This window comes from Leptonotus elevatus, chromosome 13 (genome assembly GCF_054856555.1).
Source record: "Leptonotus elevatus isolate MCC_2025b chromosome 13, RoL_Lele_1.0, whole genome shotgun sequence".
Classification (NCBI taxonomy): Eukaryota; Metazoa; Chordata; class Actinopteri; order Syngnathiformes; family Syngnathidae; genus Leptonotus; species Leptonotus elevatus.
In genome coordinates this window covers 5728959-5753080 of record NC_141251.1, presented here as the reverse complement: position 1 = coordinate 5753080, position 24122 = coordinate 5728959, and the positions used below count along the sequence as shown (strand labels likewise).

The following is a 24122-nucleotide window of genomic DNA, read 5'->3' as shown; positions in this document are numbered from 1 at the left end:
GAATTTTGATTAATTGCACAGCCCTAGACACAACCCCAGCTATAAGGGTATCTTTTTTTTTTTTTTTTTTTTAGTTATACACAGTATACAATACAAATACAAATATGAATTTATTCATCTTGGCCATTTTTTTACATCACAAAACAACCTGGCCTTTTGAACTAGTGTTGTTCCAATACCGATACTGGTATCGGGAGAAGCCCCGATACTGCATTCAAACAGTGATATCGGCATCAGCAAGTACTAACAAGTAACATGCCGATACTATTATTTCCAACGCTAATATAGGACTTTGGATGCAGCATCTTGTGTCTTGCATGTGCACGACATTCACTGAAGTGTGATGTGATCAGTGCATGCCGATCCAAGATATCCCGTTGGCCCTTGAATGTTCTGAACCAATGGCAAGGCATTTTTTTCATGTTGAGAAAAAAACCAAATAGGTATCGGTATCAGCCGATACTGCAAAACTGGGGGATCGGTATCTGGGGGCCAAAAAACGGTATTGGAACAACAGTACTTTGAACAGGGGTGTGTAGACTTTTTATATTCACTTGTACAGTACTGTACATAGGAGTATGTAAACCCATAGTGGAATCAGGTGAGCGATTTAGATAAGCAGCTGTATGTTTATAATTAAAAAAACAAAAACAAATTGAGTATAGGTTTTCATCTTTCTCGTGACCAATCGAATACCTGAGCATTAGCAGCATTGTACTTTTTCCCCCACTCCGTTTTTTTCCTTTCTCTTCCCGACGCGGTGGCGGCGTGTCGCCCCACCGGGAGCTTTGTCTCCTCATAATTGATGATTGCATTGTAATTAATCACAATGGCTCGACGCCTGTTATTAAGTTGATGTGAAATAATGCCGGGCTCCCGAGTCCCGTGTATAATGACCACTGGAGGAGGGTATTAAAGCTAATCATCATTGTGCCGAGCTAGGGGGATTGGATTTAGCACACCTCTAGACATTGTAAAAGCGAGAGGGCTTCTTAGGGGAGGGCTGCGAGGATTACCCCCGAGCTGTGAGATATAAATATACACCTTTGGGGAGAGAATTTTTTTTTTCCCCCAGCCAGACATTTGTGGAGAGGCATGTGTCTGACTAAACCAACCGACCCCCACCCCCCCCCCCCCACCCACCCACCTGCACAGCAAGCACTGCTCTTAAAATATGACATGCAAAACACATTCCCCTTTAGCTATATGTTAGCGCTGTAAAGCTGCCTAATTGCTGCCGAGGACGTCAGATTGTGCCTGACTGCGGCGTTGCAAATACATTAACCTCGATATGCAACACTGTTATTGTGAAGCGTCGCGAAGCATGCTAATTGGCAAGCTCTATTCGCGGTGGTTAATTAAATGCTCTATAAATTGCACACCGGCTTGGTTTACGTGGACATCGATATTTGCCGTATGAAGTCAGCCAATGCATGTAAATAGAATTTTCCTCCTTCCCTGAACACAAATAAGTTGACATTTGGAATCATCAATAAGTAGGTCAACTAGAACATAAACTAATCAAGATATTGCGTTTGCTGGTCTTCTGGCTTGCTATATTGTTGACGTGAACCGTATGATGAATTATGACATCTGTGGACTTGATGAAAAGAGATACATTTTGCATACAGATCATTTAATTAATTAATTGAAAATAAGAATGGTAGATATGTATTTAAATATGTACATATGTATTATTTTATATAAAATATATTTCTGTATATTTATATATCTATATATTGTTTAATGCCACTTCCATTTGATTACTGTCAAACTAGACATAAAACAAAAAATATATATTTGCGTATTTAAAACAATTTGACCGAATGATTTCTACCTGGCAGTGTTTTGCTATTTGATTACATTTGAATTATGATTTCTTAGGGTTTTTTTGTACTGCATGTTAAAAAATCATCCATCCATTTCCTGAACCGCTTACTAACTCATTCACTCCCAGCCATTTTCACTGAAGCAACCCACTTCGCTCCCGGCTGTTTTACTGGATTTTGACTGATTTTGCAAGGCCCACAGAAAATTGTGTTCTATTGCTATAAAAACATGGAAGCTACCAAAAGAAAGGTTAGAGTATCTTCTTTCATCGGGAAAAAAAGTATATTTCTATCTAATTAACATTAGAATATAGCTAAGTTTCATCGATACTCACATCCCTGGTGAGGACACTGGGAAAAAAGAGCTTGTTGCAACATGGCCCTGGTTGATCTCTTATACTCTGCTGCCACCTTCTGTCCGTTTTTGTAATAACTATCATTGCTGTAAGCGTTCTCTTCAGTTCAGAATCTGCATAAAAGCCTTTTGTATGCTCTAGCATAAAAACAAACCAAAAAAACGCATAAATACGTTTTTGGGACCAGCGTAGTATTCAAAATAGAATGTTTTTGGCAAATTAGTTAATCAATTGAAAATAGTATTGATATCAGTATCTGCAATAATGTCCTTGTATTTACCTGATAATGGACAAAACCAAATCTTGCACGCTGCTACTGGAGATGTAACATCAGTTTTTTAAAGGATTTTAGCAACATCATTTCTAATACAACTGCAAAAAAGAAGGTGAACTAAATATGCTTGCAGTGTTCGCGACCGGAGGCACGAGCGTAATCCTTTCCCGGTGCAGACGGAAGCGGGATAACATTATTATGAGAAGAATATCAGCAGGCGGAGCTTCGGGCTCATTCCGTTTAAACGAGGAGACTTTCTTTGTTGACTTTCTTTTCAAGGGAGCTCAAATCTGATACAGAAACCTAAAAAAAACATGAATGGAATAAATAATTATGTGGCATTATCATACAGAACAACAGACACAGTCTTGCTTTTACGGAGGGCAGATTTTGTACGACGAGAGCTGGATTCTCCGCATTTTGATGCACACACTTATTTTAGGAGACGACATCAGGGGCGGGGAGCCTTTCTTTCATCAGGGGCCATTTCAGTTCGAGGGCCATACTAAGTGCATGATGCAATTAGCAAAGCAATGCTTGGTCTTATATAGTAAGCTAGCAACCAAGAGTGAATGTGAAAAGTAAAAATTCTTATCTATCCACTTTTGACTTAGTGATTCCATCGATTCTCCAATTTTTTAAATCTATACACTCTCACAAAAAAGTTCAGGATAGAAAGCTTTCAGGTGACATTTTAGCTTGAACGTAAAATGCAGAGTTACAGGTGAACCTAATTTGACCCTCTATAAACTTTTGACTGCAGGTCAACAGCAGCAGCAGTTTTGTGTGTGGCCTATGGAGGACCAAAAATGCCCTAAATAAATAAATAAATAAATAAAGGGAAATTAAAGGAAAAATTTTAAAAAATGATATAAAAAAATGACACAAACATTTTATTTAAAAAAATAATATAAATGGAAATCAAAACAAAAAAAAAATATATATACATACACAAATCAATCAATCCGTAAATCCAACCCAAGATGCTGCTTTCATGCTGACATCTGAGCATGAATTAAATGAGAGCAGAATTTAATTCTATTTATATATTTATTTTTAGATTTATTTGTATTTTTTGAATCTCATTTTTAATTGTTGTATTTATTTTATGCCTATATTTATTGGTGTTTTTATTTCATTTATATAATTTTTTTGTATAGAATTTTTAAAGACTATTTTTTTTATCCGTTTTTTTTATTTTCACATTTGTTTTGTCATTTTTGGTCCTCCATAGTGGCCAACTGTTCAGTGTTTCAGTACTGAACAAAGAAACAGAAACCCTGACAATATATGAAATGATATTTAAACATCGTGCTTTTCAAATGTTTGTATCATGAGACCAAGACCGCATCAAACAATTGCTAAACGTTCAGATCAACAGATCGTCGACTGCGCCTGTCAGAAGTTGCTGAGCGTCGTGTGACACAAAAAAGTCATCAGCCGCTTAACTCGAGGGGCGTGTACATTTTTCCCATCGGTCCCACTGAGGTTTTGCCCGCGATTGATTTGCTTTTCCGTCGTTGCTCTACACATAGTGATGTTTGACCTGCACAAGCTGACTTTTCTGTCTTCTCCCTGCAGAGCAAATTGAACCCCCTCAATGTGACCCCTCCCATCCGGGCGGTGGACATGGACAGAAACATACAACCGCCGTCAGACCGACCTGGCGTGCTTTACTTCATCCTGGTTGGTAAGTCCGTCACGTCCCCTCGCCATTGATTTTTACTCATTTAATCTTCCTCACCTCTGCTGCGACGACATGCTTTGACTTTTGAATGATCACTCTTGCCTCTCTTGGTAAAGTGTTTTTTTTTTTTTTTTTTTTTTAATTCTTCATCGCAGGCCATCCGGTCACATATCCTCAGTACTTCTCCCTGAACAAAACCACGGCGAAGCTGCGCGTCCTGCAGCCCATCAGCAGGGACGTGTATCAAAGGTTCACGCTTGTTATTAAGGTAAAGGATGAATTTGAATGTGCTCATTAATGTTGCATCAGTCAAGCCCGCACAACTTTTTGTTTTAGTCAAATTTCCACGGCTGCTCGGAAGGCTGACCGTGTCGCGTCGCCTTTGATTGGAAGTATCAAAAAAGCAACCGTGCATTGGGCGGGGGGGGCCATTTGCGGCCTGCAGGATGACATTTTAGGGCCCATACTTGATATCAAGGTTTATTTTTTATTTTTTAAGTATTATTTTTTGACTTTTGCAGTTGCCCTGGTTCTTTCTTTCTTTTTGTCTTTCGTGACACCGGGTCACCAATCTTGTACTCGTTCTGAATAATCGTTAATGTTCTAGAACTGTTGTTAATAAAGATTGAGAAGATTTATTTTTGAATACTTGAACCCCTTTGATTGTGGAATACTGTAGTTGATGTGGCCCAGACATGCCCCGACTCCACCGCCAGTGGGGCCCACATCAATGAAGTTTGAAACCCCTCTTCTACATGCTAAATCGTTATGCTGTTCTGTTTGTATCTCAGTTTTAAAGTGCATTTCCTGGTCCTGACCCAGTTTCTGTCCCAGTATTAGGGTTATTTCTGATCCTGGTGCTGAACCAGTTTTTATCGCAATGTATAAGTTCGTGTTTAATCTGGTTCTGATCCAGTTTCTTTCCCAATGCATATTCTGATGCTTGTATAGGTTAAACCCTAATGTTGGTGTTTTTTTCTGATCTTTTTTTTATTTTTATCCCATTGGAAGTGTTGGTGTTTATGACTGTGATGGTCCAGTTTGTTTCTGGGTTAGTGTTGATTGTGCACTCTAAAAACAGTTGGATCAAAAGTATCCAAATTATGGATCAAAAATGGACCGATCCACTTTACGGGTCGATTTGACCCAACTTTGAGCCAAGAAATGGGTCTTTTAGTGTAAAACAACTCGTAAATATTGGTCAGATCATTTACTTGGGTCAAAAAATGCGGTCATTTTGTATAAAACAACCCAGAAAATTGGGTCAAATTGACCCAAGTAGAGGATCGGTCCATTTTTGACCCATAGTTGGGTTATTTTCGACGCAACTGTTTTTAGAGTGTGGTGCTGATCCAGTTTGAACCTCAACGTTAGGATTAGTTTTTATTCTTGTGCTGTTCCAGTTTATATCTACTGTAAGTGTTAGGTTAGGTATATCCTTATTGTTTGAGTAGTTATGTGAAGTTTAGGGATATACTTTTTTTCAGTGCTGGTCCAGTTTGTAACCCTGAGGTTAGGGTCTTGGCAAGACCATGTCCATCTTCACTCTAATCTAGGAAGTTCATATGATAAAAAAAAATAATAATAATAAGTTTACTTTGAGTTGGCTTGTCCACCTGTTCCACGTAGATAGCCTCAATCGCCGACGGCTGTCTTACCTTATCGAGAGCCGCTTTGGTGATCGAGCCGAAGTAGATTTGACGATTCATGAGGGAAAAAAAAAAAAAGAGTTTCTCTCGCATGAATCCTAATTTGAACCGATGGAATCGCGCCTCCCTCCCGAAAAGATCGTCCACCTTTCGACGTCCCTCAGAGCGCAGTGTTTAACTCCCTGTTTACTGTGAAGGATGGGATGAGAGGAAGAGGAGCTAAAATGGGAAGCAGGAACACTGGAGAGATGGCATGCGGAGTTTTTGATCGACAGAGATGGGCGAAGGGGAGGAAGTACAATTGAGAATGGGCACTGAGGAACCGGAGTGGAAATTAGACTTTGGTGTCTCGAGAACGCCGCGTAACTTACTGCACTGTACCTCTGAAACAGGAACAAAATGGAGCTATACGGCGAGAGAGAGAGGTGTTCTTATCATACTCCGCGAGAGGAAAACAAAACGATCCACTGGTGGCATTTTAAAGGAGGATGGGATTTTGGAGACACGCGAGAAAAAGCGATAAGCAGTGAATCTCCCGGTTGGTAGCAAGGGAGCGGAGGTCATTTAGCGCCGCTTCTCAGAAACGGGGGCCTGGCTAAGGAGTAGACTCTCAAGAGAACACTGCACTGCCGGTCTGTCTTTTACCAGGCTCAAATGTGTTGAGATGGTGCGCACACTTTATCTGTCAATGACAGCCATTTTCCCCTGGGTGTTTTTTTTTCTTTTTTCTTTTTTTTCTTTCCAGAGAGCGCTTTGGATCTTCGGGTAAGGAGAGTGTGGGCGTAGGCAGATAGTCTTGTGCGACATTGCGGTGGCAATGAAACCAGGTCGTAATGTCATCTGGAGGCTTGAAAAGGCGGAATAACCGGCAATATGGAATCATCACACACACACACATTTCAACAATTAGCACCAACGACGATAGTTTGAGCAACACTCGCACTTTGTCATTCAAAATTGAGCCCAAGTGCAGAATTCGTCTCAGGTCATGGCATAAACTGATGTTGCCTCACTCGCCGCCTCCCACAGTCTCTCATCTGTATTTTTTTTCAAAGCCGTAATGATTCCTGGGTGTGGGCGGCATGGTGGGCGCTTATAGGATAGAGCAGAACCACAGCGCGCTTTGCTTCAGTTTGATCCGGTTGGGTTGCTCTCAACTCACAAATTTGGGGGCACTTATCGGATAGGATTGCACGCACGTTGACGTGTGGCAACGCGGCAGGTTATAAAAATTGATCGCACTGCAAATAGAAGGGAAATGACTTTATGCCTCATTTTGGTCCTGATGTACGACACTCTGAAGTTACGGACCGCGTATGCGGCGTGAGAATAATATTGTCAGAGGTGGGCGTGTCAAGGAATTTTGTGAGTCCATTCTTTGTCAGTCGTCAACAGTTGGGGGCACCCATCCGTCAATATTTCAAACTGAATCGCATTGTAAATGGTTAATTTATCATTCCAGCGTGAATGGTTGTTTGCGGCGTGCCTTGCATCTCGTTCCCAAGTCAAACTAGTGTTCGAATGGATTCTCAAAGTTGATTGAGTGGCGCTTCATGGTTGCGTTTCGCATGCCTCGCGTTGCCAGAATGGGTCAACAAAATGCAAAGTAACATTTGCAATTGAATTCTGAAGTTTCTCGCAGCCCTTTCCGACTCATCAAAGACAATCCGCCTCGGTTCCATTGATTCTGAGCGTGCGCTGACTGATGCACTTGTTTACTTTTACAACTCAGCCTGTTGCCGTATGCATGGAAAGCTCTCATCGCCTTTTTGCAGTCCAATCCTCTAATTACATCGCCGCTCGCATAAACGATGGCGCCTGTGCTAATTATTAAGGCACCGTTCCTCAATGAGCCGCTGATTAAATTTGCTCAACTTTTAAATTTCGTTTAAATTACAACGACCGCCCGTTGTTCCCGCCTGCATTTGGCAACATCACTCAAACTACCAGTGGCCCTGCATACATTTAAAACGGAGTTCGCTGTCTTATATTTAATACCCGCAAAAAATCGTGATGTGAAGAGACAATGTAAAAAAATAATAATAAAGCATTCACTTAATACTTAAAACACTTTCAAATGTGTAAATAAAGCTCCCCCATGTTTTTTTCTTTACACTAAAATGCCATTAGATGGTGCCTAAGCACTACTTCCATTTAGACAGGGTTATAGCCTATGTGAATGAAGATCCTCCAGTCACTTCAACATAGTTCATTTTCACCAAGATGCCAATTGATGGCGCCAAAACACTACATTTGTTTTAGATGTGTTTTTTTTATAAATAAAGCTTTTCCCCTCTCTTCAACATAGTTCCTTGGCGCCAAGATACTACTAGATGGCGTCATAGCACTATATATATATATTTTTTTTGACATGGTAATGGCCTGTGTAAATGTAGCTACTCCAGTATCTTCTGCATAGTTCCTTTGTACCAATATGCCACTAGAAGGTGCCAAAGCACTACGTTTTGGATAGACACAGCTATGGCCTGTGTAAATGACGCTCCTCCCATCACTTTAATATACTTCCTTTGTACCAATATGCCACTAGTTTCAGCAAATTTAGGATAGGGTAGATGATTTAACTGGAGGCACCACCGTATTTTATTGATCTTGTGTTCGCAGGCCGAACAGGACAACGGCCACCCCCTGCCAGCGTACGCCGACCTCGTTGTGGAAATCCTCGACGAGAACAACCAGGCGCCGTATTTCCAGTTTGTCTCCTACCAGGGCTACGTGAGCGAGTCGTCCCCGGTGGGCACCACCATCTCGGCCGGGGCCAACCTCACCACGCCGCTGGGGATCGTGGCGCTGGATAACGACGTGGAGGAGGTAACAAGGGGACGGCATGCGACATCGAGCAATCATAGCCATTGTCCTTTCATATGCGAAATTGATCCATATTTATCCTCCATTTATGAGTCATTTCCTATGTTTGTCATCATTGTAGCTGGCCCCTGGTGATACGCCTGTAGGTAAAAGGGATGCTTTTGAAGCTGTGACGCACACACAAACATATGCAGAATCGATCATCATATCATGGGGGATGTCCTGAGTTTTGAGCATATTGCGATAACTCCTTTAATTCACAATTACTGCCCTGTAAAGAACAGCAGCAGAACCCTAATGACTTCCTCATTCATGCCAGTGTACCTCCTAATGACGCCGTATTACATCTGCATTTGAGTTGAATTTGGTTTTAGTGCGCTGCGGAATGTATACCACGTTGGCACTGATCTGATTAATACGTGCAAATTTAGCGCAGATTGCAAATAGGTTACGATTCATTTGCTGGCTAATGAAGCCAAGATTGGCGGTTGCATCTGCAGTCTCGCTCAGGACGTCCCTCCATCCTGTGCATGGGGAAGCACTTATGGCGACTACTGGAGATCATTAGGATGACGGAGGCGCTCAAATGGTACACCTGCACAAGCTAATGGCGGAATAATGAGAAGTTTTGAATCACATGGTCACGTGCTAGAGTACGACTGTTACTACTACGACAGCCACTTTCATCACGAATACTACTACTACTTTGACTACTACTCTTACTTCTACCAGTACTACTATTTCTGGTACTATTAATATGAACTTATTCACTCCCAGCCATTTTCACTGAAGCAACCCCCTTTGCTCCCGGCCGTTTTACTGGATTTTGCAAGGTCCACAGAATCTTGTGTTGTATTGCTATAAAAACACGGAACCCACCAAAAGAAAGATTAGAGTCTCTTTTTTCATCAGGAAAGAAACATATTTTTTCTATTTCCATTTTGTATCAATTAGCATGAGAATGTAGCTAAGTTTAATCAATATTCATATTCCTTTTGAAAACACTGGCAAAAAGAAGTTGTTGCAACATGGCCCTGGTTGATCTCTGGCCGCTTTTTTAATAACTACCATTGCTTTAAGCCACCTCTTCATGTCAGAAGCGGCATCAAAGCCTTCTGTATGCTCTTGCCTAAAAAAAAAAAATTAAAAAAGTTTTGGGGGAGTGAAGGGCAAAGTATTAAAAAAACGGTTTCACACGTTATTGGGTTTGAATAAAAGCTACTGCTGTTACTATTACAGCTTTTTCTGGTACTCTCCTTTTACTACTAGGGATGTAACAATAACGTAATATTGAAATATTGCAACATTAAATTTGCCACAATATCATCGTTGTCATGCCACAATATTAAAAGCAGCACATCTCTTAAAAAAGGTGAGGTTGTATCTCATTTGTGCAGTTCTAGCACCCTCTGTTGGTTATTTTATTATGGCAGTTTAATTTTAATTAGGAATGTTTTAGAAGTTAGAACTCCTATAAATCAGTCATACCAGCAAATATTTTTATTTATGTGATATTGTCATTCAAGGTCAGGGGTCACCAAGGCGGTGGCTGTAGGCACCAAGTAGCCTGTTCTAAACGTAGCTTACCAGTGATGGGACATTATAATTTCCTAGGAATGTTGCTAAAGTGATCGTTTAAAAATGTAAACACATGCAGATAAGAGGACCAATGTGGCATATTATTAAATATTTCTGTAAAGTAAGCATTATTATCTTCGTAAAGGCAATATTAGGACACAGCTGTCATTACATTGTGAAGGTGTACTTTATGACGAGTGAGTGTAGTATTGACGGAAAATGTCCATATTTGATTGTGTGTTTTCTTGGAGTGTTTTGCTGTGTCGTTATACACTTTGCCTGCATCTGGAATCCTGCTGTGTGTTGTATTGCTTGAAAGGGACTTTTGGCATGCGTTGGATAACATAACGGTGTGCTTGTGAGATGCTACGACGACATTTCTATATATCTTCCCCAAAGAGAAATTCACCATCCTCAGTTCACCTTTCAAAAGATCTTTTTTTTTTAATGCATTTCAGGAGAAAATGTGAAGGGTAGACACACGCGGAACGTAATCGATAACCCTCTCTGTTGTGATGTTTACCAACGCAGACTGGCAGACGCTAATCGAATGCGCCAACGACCGCGGCGGCCGCGCGCAGACAAAGAAGTTGTCCGCTTCTGCGAAAAAGCTATTGTTCATCAGCGGCGTGCATCTTATTTTTCTTTGTGGAAAACGGAGACCGCGGCGGTGATGGCTGTTTGAGTAGAAATAATTCATTTTATTGATATTGTCACGTTAAAAACACATCGATCCATCCGTTCTCTCACTCCTCGCTATAAGGATCAGACATTTGCTTTTCCTCAGCCTTGGACGAAGCGTTCGCGTCGTCATGGTAACGCCTTTCTCGTTGTATTCCATATCTCCGCTGCTGCAAGACTAAAGACCCCGCGTTGACGATAACCCAGGACGACTACACGGCCATCTTCGGCCTGACCTCCGCCGGCATAATCCGCTACCTGAGGCTGCTGAAACCCGTGGACCGGGAGAAGCAGATGACCTACACCTTCACGGTATGCTCCTCTCCTATTTGCCGCAGTAAATTACCGCTGAGCTTTGACCTGCGGGCTCCTCTTGTTTGTTTGTCCGAGATGAAGGTTAGAGCACACGCAAAGTCTGGGGGCAGGCGCGTCTCGCACCTTCCACCTCTGTTAGGTTTTCAACAGCACTGTATGTTCTCGTCAATGTATGAGGTGTGTCAGGAAAGGACTGGTGACTGCTGTCACCAGCGATATGCAAAAAATCCATCTCCATCACGGGGTTTTGTTCCAGACAACTCCCACAATGTGGAAATACTTTATTTAAATACTCCTTAGGCATGTTTTTATAGCATTTACAACACTTAATTTTTTTTAAAAGTGTTTACACATTTAAACACAATTAAAGTCCCTGTTTCAATAAACAAATCCTTTTTATTTTTTTTTCAAAAATAAACTTAAATTATGATCTTACACATACATACTTCAATAATCATGTCATCGTGTCATCAGCAGCTGTCACATTCTCTAACCCTAAACCCGCATAAAAAGCAGGATTAAAGTCGATTTTATGTTCAATAATCTTCAACAAAAATAACACTCCAAAAACAGTTAGGTCAAAAGTAATCCAATTACAGATAAAAAATGGACCGATCCACTTTATGGGTCAATTTGACCCGACTTTGTGGGTTGTTTTCTACAAAATGACCCAATTTTTGGACCCAAGTAAAGGATATGACCAATATTTACCAGTTGTTTTACACTTAAAGACCCATTTCTTGACTCAAAGTTGGGTCAAATTGACCCAAGTAGAGGATCGTTCCATTTTTTACCCATATTTTTGTTATTTTTGACCCAACTGTTTTTAGAATGAAGGACGAGTTTGAAATTGGCCTACTTTATGTTTTCATTCTTCTTCTTTCGAATTTGTGTCCAACAAAATAGTGCGGTATCATCTAGCGGCCGACAGTAGAATTATGAAGATTGCCGTTTTTTTTTGCATTTTGTTTTTTTAAGGTTTCCAAGTTAAAGATAATGATTTTTTTTAATGGTAATAAAGCAGCTCAGTGTAAGGTCAATATTATGTCAATTAGCCCTTCTTGTTACATCAGTACAGTATTTAAAATTTAGAATTGCTAGCTTAATACTATACGGATAACACAATAGACAGGCTAACGATTTGCACCTGTGTTCTGATGTCTAAACACTTTAAGCAACGGTAGTTGTGAAAGTCTTCTTTGTTCGTGTTTGCATGCCAGTTATTATAACGCCCCCCAGTGGCCAAGAATGATGCACAAATTGTTTAATTCTTTTAAGTTCTATTCAATATATGATTAAAAAAAAAAAAGAAAAAAAAAGACACTTTACAAAATGTTTTTTGGGGGTGCGGGCTAGAGCAGATGAAAAGCATTTGAATTAATTTAAATGTTGACAGATCTGCCCATGAGTTTTTAGTGCAACTCTATTTGTAAACAAACAATTAAAAAGTCAATTTTCCATAATGGGCAACCTTTAAGCCACACACTCATTTTTAACATGCCGCAATAGCAGACAGCCAGCGGGCGGCTGCCATCGTTTTCATCTACTTGGCTTTAAAAGTTCACTTTTTCAGTTAAAAAGAAGCCAAAGACGGGGGTTTTACTAGGCTTTAAATGTGGAAAAACTGGCACTTGGTGCAATGGGTCCTTAATTATGAAGTTCTGCTTAATCAGCAAAAGGTAAAATCGAGTATGGAATGGTTTGAAAAGAATTGATTCTGCTCATTTTATTTTATTGCTCTGCTCGCCACATTTTTCTAATCTCTGCCAAATCCTGATGATCCGCATAGTCAATATGTAATATAAAACAAAAAAAAATCTCTTTGCTCCATTTACAAGTTGTCCTGCAGGTGAAGCTTTTATACAAGCACCCTTAATATCACTCCTACACGCTGCTTGTAAAGTTTTCCATTTAATAAACACATCCTTCTCCTGTCAGATTAACCTCGTGTCAAAAGACAAATATGCGAGGCTTGTTGCAATAAAACCTCACTCACTTGTTTTATTGCACATATTGTATCCGTCTGGCAAAGGGCAGTTGGGAAAAGCGCATGCATCTTGAAATATTTTGATCATGCTACTATTACTTAGAGGTCACATAGAAGAAGAATAAGAGAATAAATTAGACAGAGCGAGCTTGACAAGACGTTAGTTTATAGTTCTGATAAAACTGCTTCTATAATCAACAGAAATACCGTTTTGAAACTTTTTGAAAAATATAGACGGTATGCTAAAACAAAAATGTCACGCCAGTAATACAATGGCATGTATCCATCTGGAATGATACAAATAAATACAAAAACAATTAACTAAATATCAATAAATATTGTTGAGAACAAAAAAATGACTCCTATTCGTGAATGTTTGATGCCATATTTTTGTACAAAAAAGGAAGTCAACCCCCCAAATTTTTTGGGACAATATTATGTTCTATGCAGTGGAATGCTGAAGCATTCCCTCATATGTTATTGTGATTTTTATTCGCCACACTTTTTTGCCGTTTAAAAACTCCCACTTAATACTTCCGATTTACACCGTTCAAATTTCAACTTGCTTCAAAAATGAATGCCTCTCGGGGTATATATTGTCTGATTTCACATTACGTAACATATAACGTTAAATATCAACTTCAACGGGACAGACAAGTATCACTTTCCACGCCCACTCCCATAAATATAACTTATCATTACCAGCTGTCTCTTCTTGCTCAGTGATGCAGTTGGTAAAGTGCACTGTCCAGTAACTAGGAGGTCGCGGGTTCGAATCCCACCTTTGACTGTACATTGCAAATATATCCATTCCCATTATGCCAAGTCATATACATGTATACCAACTTGACTACCATATCAAGAAATGCATTATCATTTCACTGAAATGATTAAATAGCCTACATGCTAGCTTTCAGCATCAGATGACACTTTTCAAAATAAATATGCCATAATCCATGATTTCAAACAAGTCACATTAGCTCAGTGTTTAACCTGGGTTCAAACCCCGCCTGGACCATATTTTAGCACATTCGATGGTTCGATACGATTATCATTTCGCTGAAATTATTAAATATGTTAGCTTTCATCAGTTGACACTTTTCAAAATACATACGCTATTCGCCATGATTTCGAACAAGTAATGTTAGCTCGATGGTTAGCGCAATTGGCTTCCACCACGGAGTACCTGGGTTCAAACTCCGATTACACCACATTTGAGTACTTTAGTAATTTATCTTTCAATTTACTTCATAAGCACATGCATTCAAGTCGTAGTGTTCAGCTAATAGCATTCAGCTTTTCTGCAGAAATTGCACTTTGCCTCGTCTAAATATGATATTCTGGTTAATATTGTGTTAGTGGAATTAAGCAGCAAAATTTTGGGATTTTGCTTCATAACTCATATTCCAGAAATGTAATAGTAATCAGAATGTCATGTTTCGACTAGTGAGGTCACATATAACATATTATTGTCAAGAAATGTTTAAGGTTGACTTCCACTTTAAAGATGAAAGTACAAATATTGATCGTTTTTCTTTCAAATCCATAGTTTATATAATCGTGGCCTTATCCTTCCTTCACCTCCATTAAGGACACTGCTGCGACATGTTTGCGATGCTCTCATCGAACCTATAGTTCTCCGTCTCGCAAGGTTACAGCAAATCGACCCTGCGCAATATGTGTCGCCCGCACAGGTGGTGGCGTCGGACGGCGTCCAACGGAGCGTCCCCGTCACCGTCAACATCTTAGTCATCGACGCCAATGACAACTCGCCCACGTTTGCTCAGGTGTCCTACAGCGTGGACTTATTCACAGACATGCAACCCGGGGAGACGGTGCTGCAGGTAATCAGTACGCACAAAAACATTTCAGCCCGCTCGGCGGTTTCTCTCAGCAACTCGCGAATGTTCAGACCACCGTGTTGACAATCACGTTCGCAGTCTTGACACGCAATCATTTCCACGTTTTTTTAGCTCTGAAAGGTGTGCTTTGCTTTGGCCGTTTATCACGTGTGCATGTGAACAAGAGGCAGCGATCAAGAGGCTGCTTGAGAGGCGAGACGAATCAGTCACATTTGTTATCTCCATTTCAAATAGTGAAGGCCAGCTTTAACATTTGCAAAATGTCACATAGTGAAGCACTAATACGGTAGGTTTGCCTTAAAATAACCACTTCAAAATAATGTGGACGGTGTAGTGATTCATAATAAGAATAGAAAATAATGTATCTCGGCCTGATTTATTTTATTAATTTTTTTGCTTGGACTTGCGTGCATTCAGGTGGAAATAAACTGAGCAGGATTTTGGCAGCTCGTGAACAAGTCTTCAAAAAGAGGCTTACAGCTGTTTAAGGCCGCCTCCAGATGAAGTTGCTTTTAAATTCAATTCAAAAGAAAGACATGTATTGTGTATTATAAAGAATCAAGCAACGTTGCCTAAAAAAAATGGCCTCGCTAGCTTAATGCTATTATAGGCTACAATGGAAAACTTCATTCACATGCTAACAGTCGATAGTCACTGTTTAAAGACCCACTAGGAAAAGGATATTTAGACACAAAATGGTGCACAATACATGTAGACAGATAATATAACAAGACTCAATGGCCTATATTCTTTATCCTCTTTGGAAAAATGACAAAAAATTACCAGGGGCCCGAGTGACATGGATTTTGATTCCGATAACCAAATAATCAGCCATAAAATAAAAAAATATATATAATGAATACAATAACTTCTTTTCTTCTTTTTATACTGTCTCCTGGTGACCAAACTGGGCAAACCAGAGGGAGCATCACAATGAATTATATTGCAGCATTAAATCCTGATGCACAAACTGTGTAATTCGGTACATTCTATTTAATGAAATTATTATTCTATGTTTTTTTTTTCAATTACAGAGTGCTGTTCTGAGCATGGTCACAGTTACAAATTAAACCCGTATTTCAAGGCACCAATGTGCATTACTGAGATTGGAACATAGACATTTTTATAATTAACTGGTCGCAGCAAAAAGCAACATCCAGTTGCTTTTCTTGCGTGATACTCTAAACACTGAAGTTATCATTAGCATTGGTGCTACTAAGTGAATTTTCACATCACACCGTTGAGACCTCTTACGGCACATGTAGACTTGTTGCTGTCTTTTCGGCCGTATCATAAACACCTGAAGGATGCACCCTGTGGGATACATCGTGGTTGCCGAGGAGCGTGCATCCATGCCGGATGACTAATATCCATTGTAAAAGGTTGTGTCTTTACACACTCCAGTAAAAAAAAAAAAAAAAAAAAAAGAATCAATAGGTCGTGAGGCTTGTTTCTCCTCGGCTGTTTAGTAATATATATAAACTTTATAAGATTAGCATAGGTCGACATATATTTACCACTGCCACAGGCACTGCTGTGTGCAAGTGCATTATATTCACTGCTGTAGGAGTAAAAGGGAGCCAATTAATTATTCCACGCTGTACAAAAGGGTTTTGTGGTGGGAAATAGGCCAGTGGCGCAAAAGCAACACAGACTGGTTGAATGTCATTTTCACTCGGCCTTCAGCGATGGATTTATGAACATTATGGATTTTTTTTCTTTAAGACCAATGCTGATTCTGATATTTGACAAAATAAAATTTTGATAATTGATTAATTAGAATATATATATATATATATATATATATAATGAATAAAATAACTTTTGGCAAAAAAATGACAAAATCTCGGACTATTATTTTTTGTTTGTTTAAATGTCATTATGTTTGTTAATCTCTAAGAAAAAAATCTTTGAAAAATTGGCTTATTTCTTCTTCTTTTTCTGAGAGTTAATTATGGCCGATTAAATACGATACAAAGTCATAACAGCACACAACTGTGCCACATGCATCACATGAACTGTAGAAGTTGATAATCAACATTTATCTAATATGATAAAACTCATTTAAATACAATATATTACATACTCACCATATACTGCTGATTTTTTATTATTTTAATGTATGCAAACCGCGTCTGACATCTTTCACTAGTTGAGCTTGCTTTGCTCTGCCAAACCAAACAGAGGACAGAAAAAGGCTGATGATATTCTGTGCGGCAAATTTGAATTGTGATTGGTGAAAAGGGATACTTAACTTATTTCCATTTTTAGCAGTAAAAAGCTCATATTTTGTCCATGATTAATTTGATAACCTAATTGTTTTTCATATACAATTAATACCTTTAAGAATGCTCGCGAGTCTAACCATGACATTCTGATTAATATTACATTTGTGGAAAAATGAGTTATGCAGCAAAATCCAGCCATTTTTATTAATTTTAGGAGGCGGCCATTTTGCCACTTGCTGTCGACTGAAAACAGTTAACAGCCAATCACAGCTCAACTTGCGAACGTCACATGAACAAACCCAAAAAACAGATTTTTACTGCTGAAAATGGCAAAATTATAAAATTATCCCTTTAAAGAAACTTTATTATTGGCAATATAGGTCGGTACTGATTCTGAAGATCCTAGGCAGATCAAATTGTCATGGCAACAAAAAAAGGCTGAAACCTGATTGGACAAAATAAAAAAAATAAAAAATCCAACATACCTGGGCACGTACTCGTGCGGTTAAAAAAATGGTATGAAATGAGGAAAAGGCTCAAATTTAGGTTAGAAATGTAGGTCAGTGTTTCAGTCGATGGCTGGCTCTAATGGCCGACCACCACTGCCACTCAATAAAAAAAATAAAAAAAACACAATGACGCAGCATTATGAAAAGCATAAAAAGCGCTTTACGACCAGCATCAGCACAAAACGGATTATTTATTTATTTATTTATTTATTTATTTTAGCGTTCTACCTACTCTGATTATGTTACTGGATTAGGGACATTATCCCTCCTGATTCCATTAGTGTGCTGCTTAAAATATCATTGTTTGACTGCAGCTGTGCACAAACATGCGGGGCTGCCAATTAATAGCGAGCGCGTATGCGCGCGCGTGCGCGTCCTAAAAAAATGTAACTCCATAACCCCATTCGGCTCAACCCACTCATGCGGGGAGTTCCATCTTTTTCATTTCCTCTCCATTCGCAGTCGGACTGCGCTCGTTTGTCTTTCTGTCCGACTCAGAAAGGTCGAGTTTAATCTGTCTTTAAAAAAAAAAAAAATGTCCGTTTGGTCTCGGCGAAATGAGGCCAGCGGTCGCGCTTAACCGGTTTTTATAAGCCCTTATGAAAAGAGGGTAAGCAGGCAGGTTCCCTCAAGCGGCTGCGGCTGTTTTATGTTTGATGCACCTACTTGTACAAGAAAACAAGGTGCGGGTTAGTTTAGGATGAAAGTTTGCGAGGTCTGAAAGATGTAATGCCACCGAATAATTGGCTGAGCCGCACTAATGCCTTTTGGAAATCAAAGCGATATCCCAAGCTTTATTCTTTCATTTTAAAAGCGTACAATCCATTCAGTGCAATCCAAACTTTTATTGATCTCTATTGTCAACAAGCTGCGACCACCTACAGCGAGGATTTATCTTCAATGCAGCATGTATACCTTTAATGTTCCCGGACAAAGCTGGCGCTTCTGTTTGGTGGTAGCCAGACATCCAAATCGGTTCAAGTCGTTTTCACGCTTGACTGCTGATTCCCGCCCGTTTCTTTCTGTCTTCCTGCGTCCCAAGTTAACGGCGGAGGATGCTGACGAGGGGTTAAACGGACTGGTGACCTACGAGATCCTGGCCGGCGCTCAGGGACATTTTGTTATTAATAATCGCACGGGCCGCATCACGGTGGCACCTGGCGTCAGCCTCGCCGTCGGGCGATCCTTCGCGCTGACCGTCAAGGCGTCTGACAATGCGCCCGAGGCCCTGAGAAGGTAACGTAACCCTGCGCGCAAGTTACACGGAGGGATGGGAAACGAAGCACTCAAACGTGAAATAAACTGGAACGCTACATCAGAGTTGGATGGACAGATAGATGCGTGGCAGGGTTAGAATCGTTTGGGACTTTTTATAGGGGTGTCAAAATTTAAATGCCATTTTTTTTAACGCATGACTAATGACAGCCCCTTACTGGGAAAGCCTATACTGGGCAAATGCCAGTCACAATGCAGCAGATACATCCATGTCAAAATTTTGCAGTAACAAAATCAATAGTAATGCATTTGTATTTGTGGAGACTGTGGTCAAGTTGTATTTTACAATTTAAAAAATGCACTGAGCTGTCACCATTGTCTTACAAATGCAATGATGCCATCAAGTGGCAGAAAAATGACCTCAACCCAAATCAATATCACTCATTTTTTACTGTACTGTAAGTCTTTGTAATTTTAACTAAATTGTATACGTATACGTAAATTATTGTATGACTAAAAGATGCAGCCATATTTTTAAATTTTAAATGTTTTATGTTAACAAGAGTATGAAAACTTTATTGTACATTGTATTGTGCATTTGGAACAGATATAAAATGTGCGATTAATTGGGAGTTAACTATTGAAGTCCTGCAATTAATTACAATAAAAAATTATAATCATCTGACAGTCCTAATTTTGTATTTTAGTTAATTTGTTTTTAGGACAAGTTCGTTAGCTAATTTTTCAAAAATGCTTTTTTTTTTCTTTTTTCCTTAAATTTGTTTTAGGTTTTTTTTCACTCTCTAGGTAATTTTAGTAAATATGAGATGCAATTTCAGTTACTTTTCATTTTTGTTATAAGCTCTTGCATTTTCGTTTTATTTTAATTCATTAATTTTATTTAATTTGGCCTTTATCCTTATCTTTACAATAAAAAATTTATTTGACCTTTTATGACATGAAACATTTTCTAATTAGTAGATTAACACCTTGGCTGTTCACAATGGGTACTCCTCTGGCCAATAGTTTTCAGACAGAATTCGGGTTCGAATTTCTCACCCTCTGTCTGTGAATGTGGCGTCCTGTTCGTGTTGTGTAAGTAGGCTACGTGAATGTGGTTTCATTTTTCGGCCACAGGTGGCAGTAGGGATTCGAAATTCAATTTTCTGCATCCAGTAGCTTTAACGAAAATGGGTTTTTTTCAGTGTTAATTCAGTATTTCATTAGTTATCTATAATAACTGTGGTGGGTGTTTTATTTAATTTTTTATGTACTTTTTTTTTTTTTTATATATAATTATATTCTTTCCAGGAGCTCCATCACAACTGTCTATATCGAAGTGTTGCCACCCAACAACCAGAGCCCGCCGCGCTTCCCCTTGCTCACTTACAACCTTGAGGTGAGCGAGGCCACCAGGATTGGCGCAATTCTGCTCAATTTGCAGGTGAGTCATTGATGTCAGTGTATAATCATAGTCGATTATTAAGATATTTAGTGGTTTCCCTACCCATATTTTCCAATTTTATAGCTAATTCCAAACTTCCCCAACACTAACCAAATATATAGGTATATAAATAATCAGCTCAACTCCATGAGTGCTGTAGGTGGACCCGTTCCAATATTCCAAATCTGACTTTTCACCTCCAAAAAGTCCGGTAGGTTAAAATGAGACCGACCCCGAACACCCAGACCCCCGATAGTGTTTGTGGATTCTGTGCCTTGAAACTGGGAATCCATTTTAAATTTCAAATGTCCCCACGGGGACATAATTCATTCCCTACGAGAAGACCCTACCACTAAGGCATACCATAACCGCCAATTAAAACATGCAGGAGATTGGCCCTTGAGGAACCGGATTTGTACACCCCTGATCTAACCGTTGCTCATGGCATAATGTTGCCATTCTTTATCAGTCTGTATACATCAGCAAGCCATAAACAAAAAAAGAAAAATTGCAAAGAAGTCTCGAAAACTTTCCAAAACTCAGTACACAAAACTGATGTTTTCATTCCCCCGCTTTGATTGGTGTTACTCTGTATGTCGTTTCCCTCCAGACTCCAACATTATGATTGTGCTTTGCTTATTGATTTTTGTGTCTCGTTTTATTAACTTTAAAATCAAGTCTCGTATTAGGCATAAATGCCACTTCAGTCCGTCACAGATGATTTTGCTTATCCTCACTTTGCTCCTGTTTTGTGTCTTAAAGGATTGGCTGAAATGATGTTTTTGTCAGAAGCTAAGTTGGTTTTTTAAACGCTGTATGTCGATCGGACATTTGTCATCATTTCTACAGATATTTATATCCTTAATAGAAACTGGTCGAAACGTGTGCCATAATACTTTGCCGCCCATACAGTACGTCCTCGTTTTGTGTCTTCTCGACTTATCCATCCATCCATATGTTCATGCGCAATTGGGTTGCCCGGCCTTCCACCTTTAATAGGACCTTTTAAAGCCCCCGCATTCTCTTCTCCCTGCAGGCCACGGACAGAGAAAACGACCCCATCGCATATCACATTGTGAGCGGGGATTCCCAGAAGGTGTTCAACCTCTCCGAAACGTAAGTCTGCAGTTTTTGTCTCACGTGTATTGGCTGGCGAAAAGTCTGTCTATTTTCATATCAGCTGGTATTTAGCTTCGAGTTGAACATTTGATGTATTTTTTTGGAGTGTGGTAATAATGATAGTTACCTGCTTTGACGCATGCTAATAAAACATTCGAGCGGAATTGTTGTAATTTGAGCCGTATGCATACGTTTTCTTTTTCGTCCTGTCTGAAACTGTCCTCTTTTTCAAGCCCCCCCCCCCCCTTCGAGACGACAGCGCGTGAAACGCAATGTGCCGCAATCCTCACAAAAGGGAGGCCATTTGTAAGACTCGAGAGGCTGATATGAAAGCAAAAAATCTTAGCTCAAAAATGTCAATGTGAGATAGCTATCAAGGTGTGCAGGCTAAGCAAAAGTGGGAAATGATGCGAAGCTCATGTGCGGGCTGACGATGAGGGTCATGGAAGCGCGTTTGGGTGCTAAATGCGACACAGCAGGGGAAGGTATTGCATCAATAACACAACCGCATACATAAAAGCCGAGAACGGACCAACTCTTGAACAAAAGACGACAACGCCACTATTATTACCTGTGGGGAGGACATGAAACGCAAATAGAAGTTTCCCGCCCGCCTTTGTTCTCGCACTCAGAATCAATATCGGCATATAAAAATCCCACCCCGCTCTGCCGCCTGTCGCACGGCGAGGAAAACGCCATGAAATATTAAGGTGCCTTTTTACCATCTCGTAAATGAGGAAGTCAATTTGGAGGGTCAAGACGCGAGGAGACTCAAGATGCACCCCCCCCCCCACACACACACACACCCACACACACACACACACACACGCACGCACACACACACACACACACACACACACACACACACTCATCTTGCCCGCCTGATTTGTCTCTTGCACACTTTGCACTGGTGCTTAATTTAAAGGCGATGCTGTACTTCCTATGGATGGTGGTATTTTATTTATATGGCGCCAATTCACGACAGAAATGATCTCAAGGCACTTTCAATGTGTAGCCGGTCTCACATGTTAATAATCTTATTTGAGCATTTATTTGATATTCTGCTCGTCTTACGCCAATAAGACAATTCAACTCACTAGTAGAGTGACAGGGCTGCGCTAGTCGAACGATTGATCGAACGTGCTACAAAAAGCTAACTGTGCAAGTCTGTTAACTTATTCGCTCCCGGCTGTTTTACTGGATTTTGACTGATTTTGCGAGGCCCACAGAATATTGTGTTCGATTGCTATAAAAACATGGAACCTACCAAAAGAAAGATTAGAGTTTCTTCTTTCATTAGGAAAAAAAAAGAAGTGTATTTCTATATGTTTACGTTTTGTAGCAATTAGCGTTAGAATATTTCATCGTTATTCACAGATCCGTTTAAAACAGTGGGGAAAAGGGCTTGTTGCAACATGGCCCTGATCTCTTATACTCTGCTTCCACCTGCTGGCCGTTTGTGTAATAACTACCATTGCTTCAGTTCAAAGGCTGCATCAAAGCCTTCTGTATGCTGTAGTATTAAAAAAAAACATATAAATATGTTCTATTTAAAATATTACCAAAAAACGTAAAATAACGTATACATTTGTTTTCGGGACCATGGTGATATTTTAAATAGAATGTATTTATACGTTTTGGGGAGCAAATGAGTTCATAGTGTTTCAATCAGGGTTTTATGTTGCCGATTCCCATATCAATCATTCATGAGTGAGACCGGCTGAAATCAATTCTGATACTGTTCAGATGGATTAGCTGCACATTGCTCACTAACGATTATTTAAAAAAAAATGATTAATCTATCTGTTTTGTTCGATTAATTGATGCATCATATCACATACTTTCCCATGGAAATCGGTTTGATGGAATTTTTTTACTATTTGATACAAAAGATGAATTAGTGAATTTGCTCTTGACAGAAAACTGCTAGTGGCAGTATGGGGGTGTGTGGGGGGGGGGGGGTAAGGTCTGGTGTTTGGTTGGGGTGGGGGTGCGGTGACGCCGACACCGGATCCGCATCACAAGCTTTATTCGACTCTGCTGTGGCAACAAATGCACTCTCACGGTTCAATAGAAATTGCAACAGTGATAAGGAAGCAGTGTGTACAACATTATTACATTGCATTAAGTGTAACCGTGCTTTGGTTATTAGCAGTGTCAAAGTTATGCTGAGTTTCCAAATGCCAGGCAGGAGGTCTAAAGATTTATGGATGTAGTTAAAGAGGACATGAAGGAAGTTGGTGTGAGAGCAGAGGATGCAGAAGAGACCGGGTTAGGTGGAGGCAACTGATTCACTGGGGCGACCCCTGAAGGGAAAAGCCGAAAGAAAAAGAAGAAGAAGTGTATTACGACTGGAAAATTAATTAGAGCAGATGTAACAGTGTTGCCGGCAACTGGCTGCATGAAACCATAGGCAGCTGCTGATGGTATCAAAGGGGAAAAGGAACAACAGCTGCAGTAGCGGTCAGGTCGATTGGTATAACGCTTTTGGTCACCATCCTCATGTTCTACACTGTAGTATCTGTGACTTTGAATGTATGTGGCTTGGGGACCTGGCCTGGTG

General features: G+C 39.9%; 1 protein-coding gene across 3 annotated transcripts in view; it reads left to right on the top strand.

Annotated features, from left to right (window-relative positions):
• The window catches only part of LOC147163577 (protocadherin-15-like), a 230833-nt gene that overhangs the window by 124802 nt on the left and 81909 nt on the right, over nt 1–24122 (top strand). For all 3 annotated transcript variants that reach the window (XM_086092793.1, XM_086092792.1, XM_086092791.1), the window contains 8 exons: nt 4041–4149; nt 4302–4414; nt 8418–8624; nt 11058–11192; nt 14877–15026; nt 18824–19017; nt 20308–20440; nt 21477–21556. In XM_086092793.1, the coding sequence (XP_085948919.1) occupies nt 4041–4149; nt 4302–4414; nt 8418–8624; nt 11058–11192; nt 14877–15026; nt 18824–19017; nt 20308–20440; nt 21477–21556 (1121 nt within the window). The remainder of the gene's footprint in view (nt 1–4040; nt 4150–4301; nt 4415–8417; nt 8625–11057; nt 11193–14876; nt 15027–18823; nt 19018–20307; nt 20441–21476; nt 21557–24122) is intronic.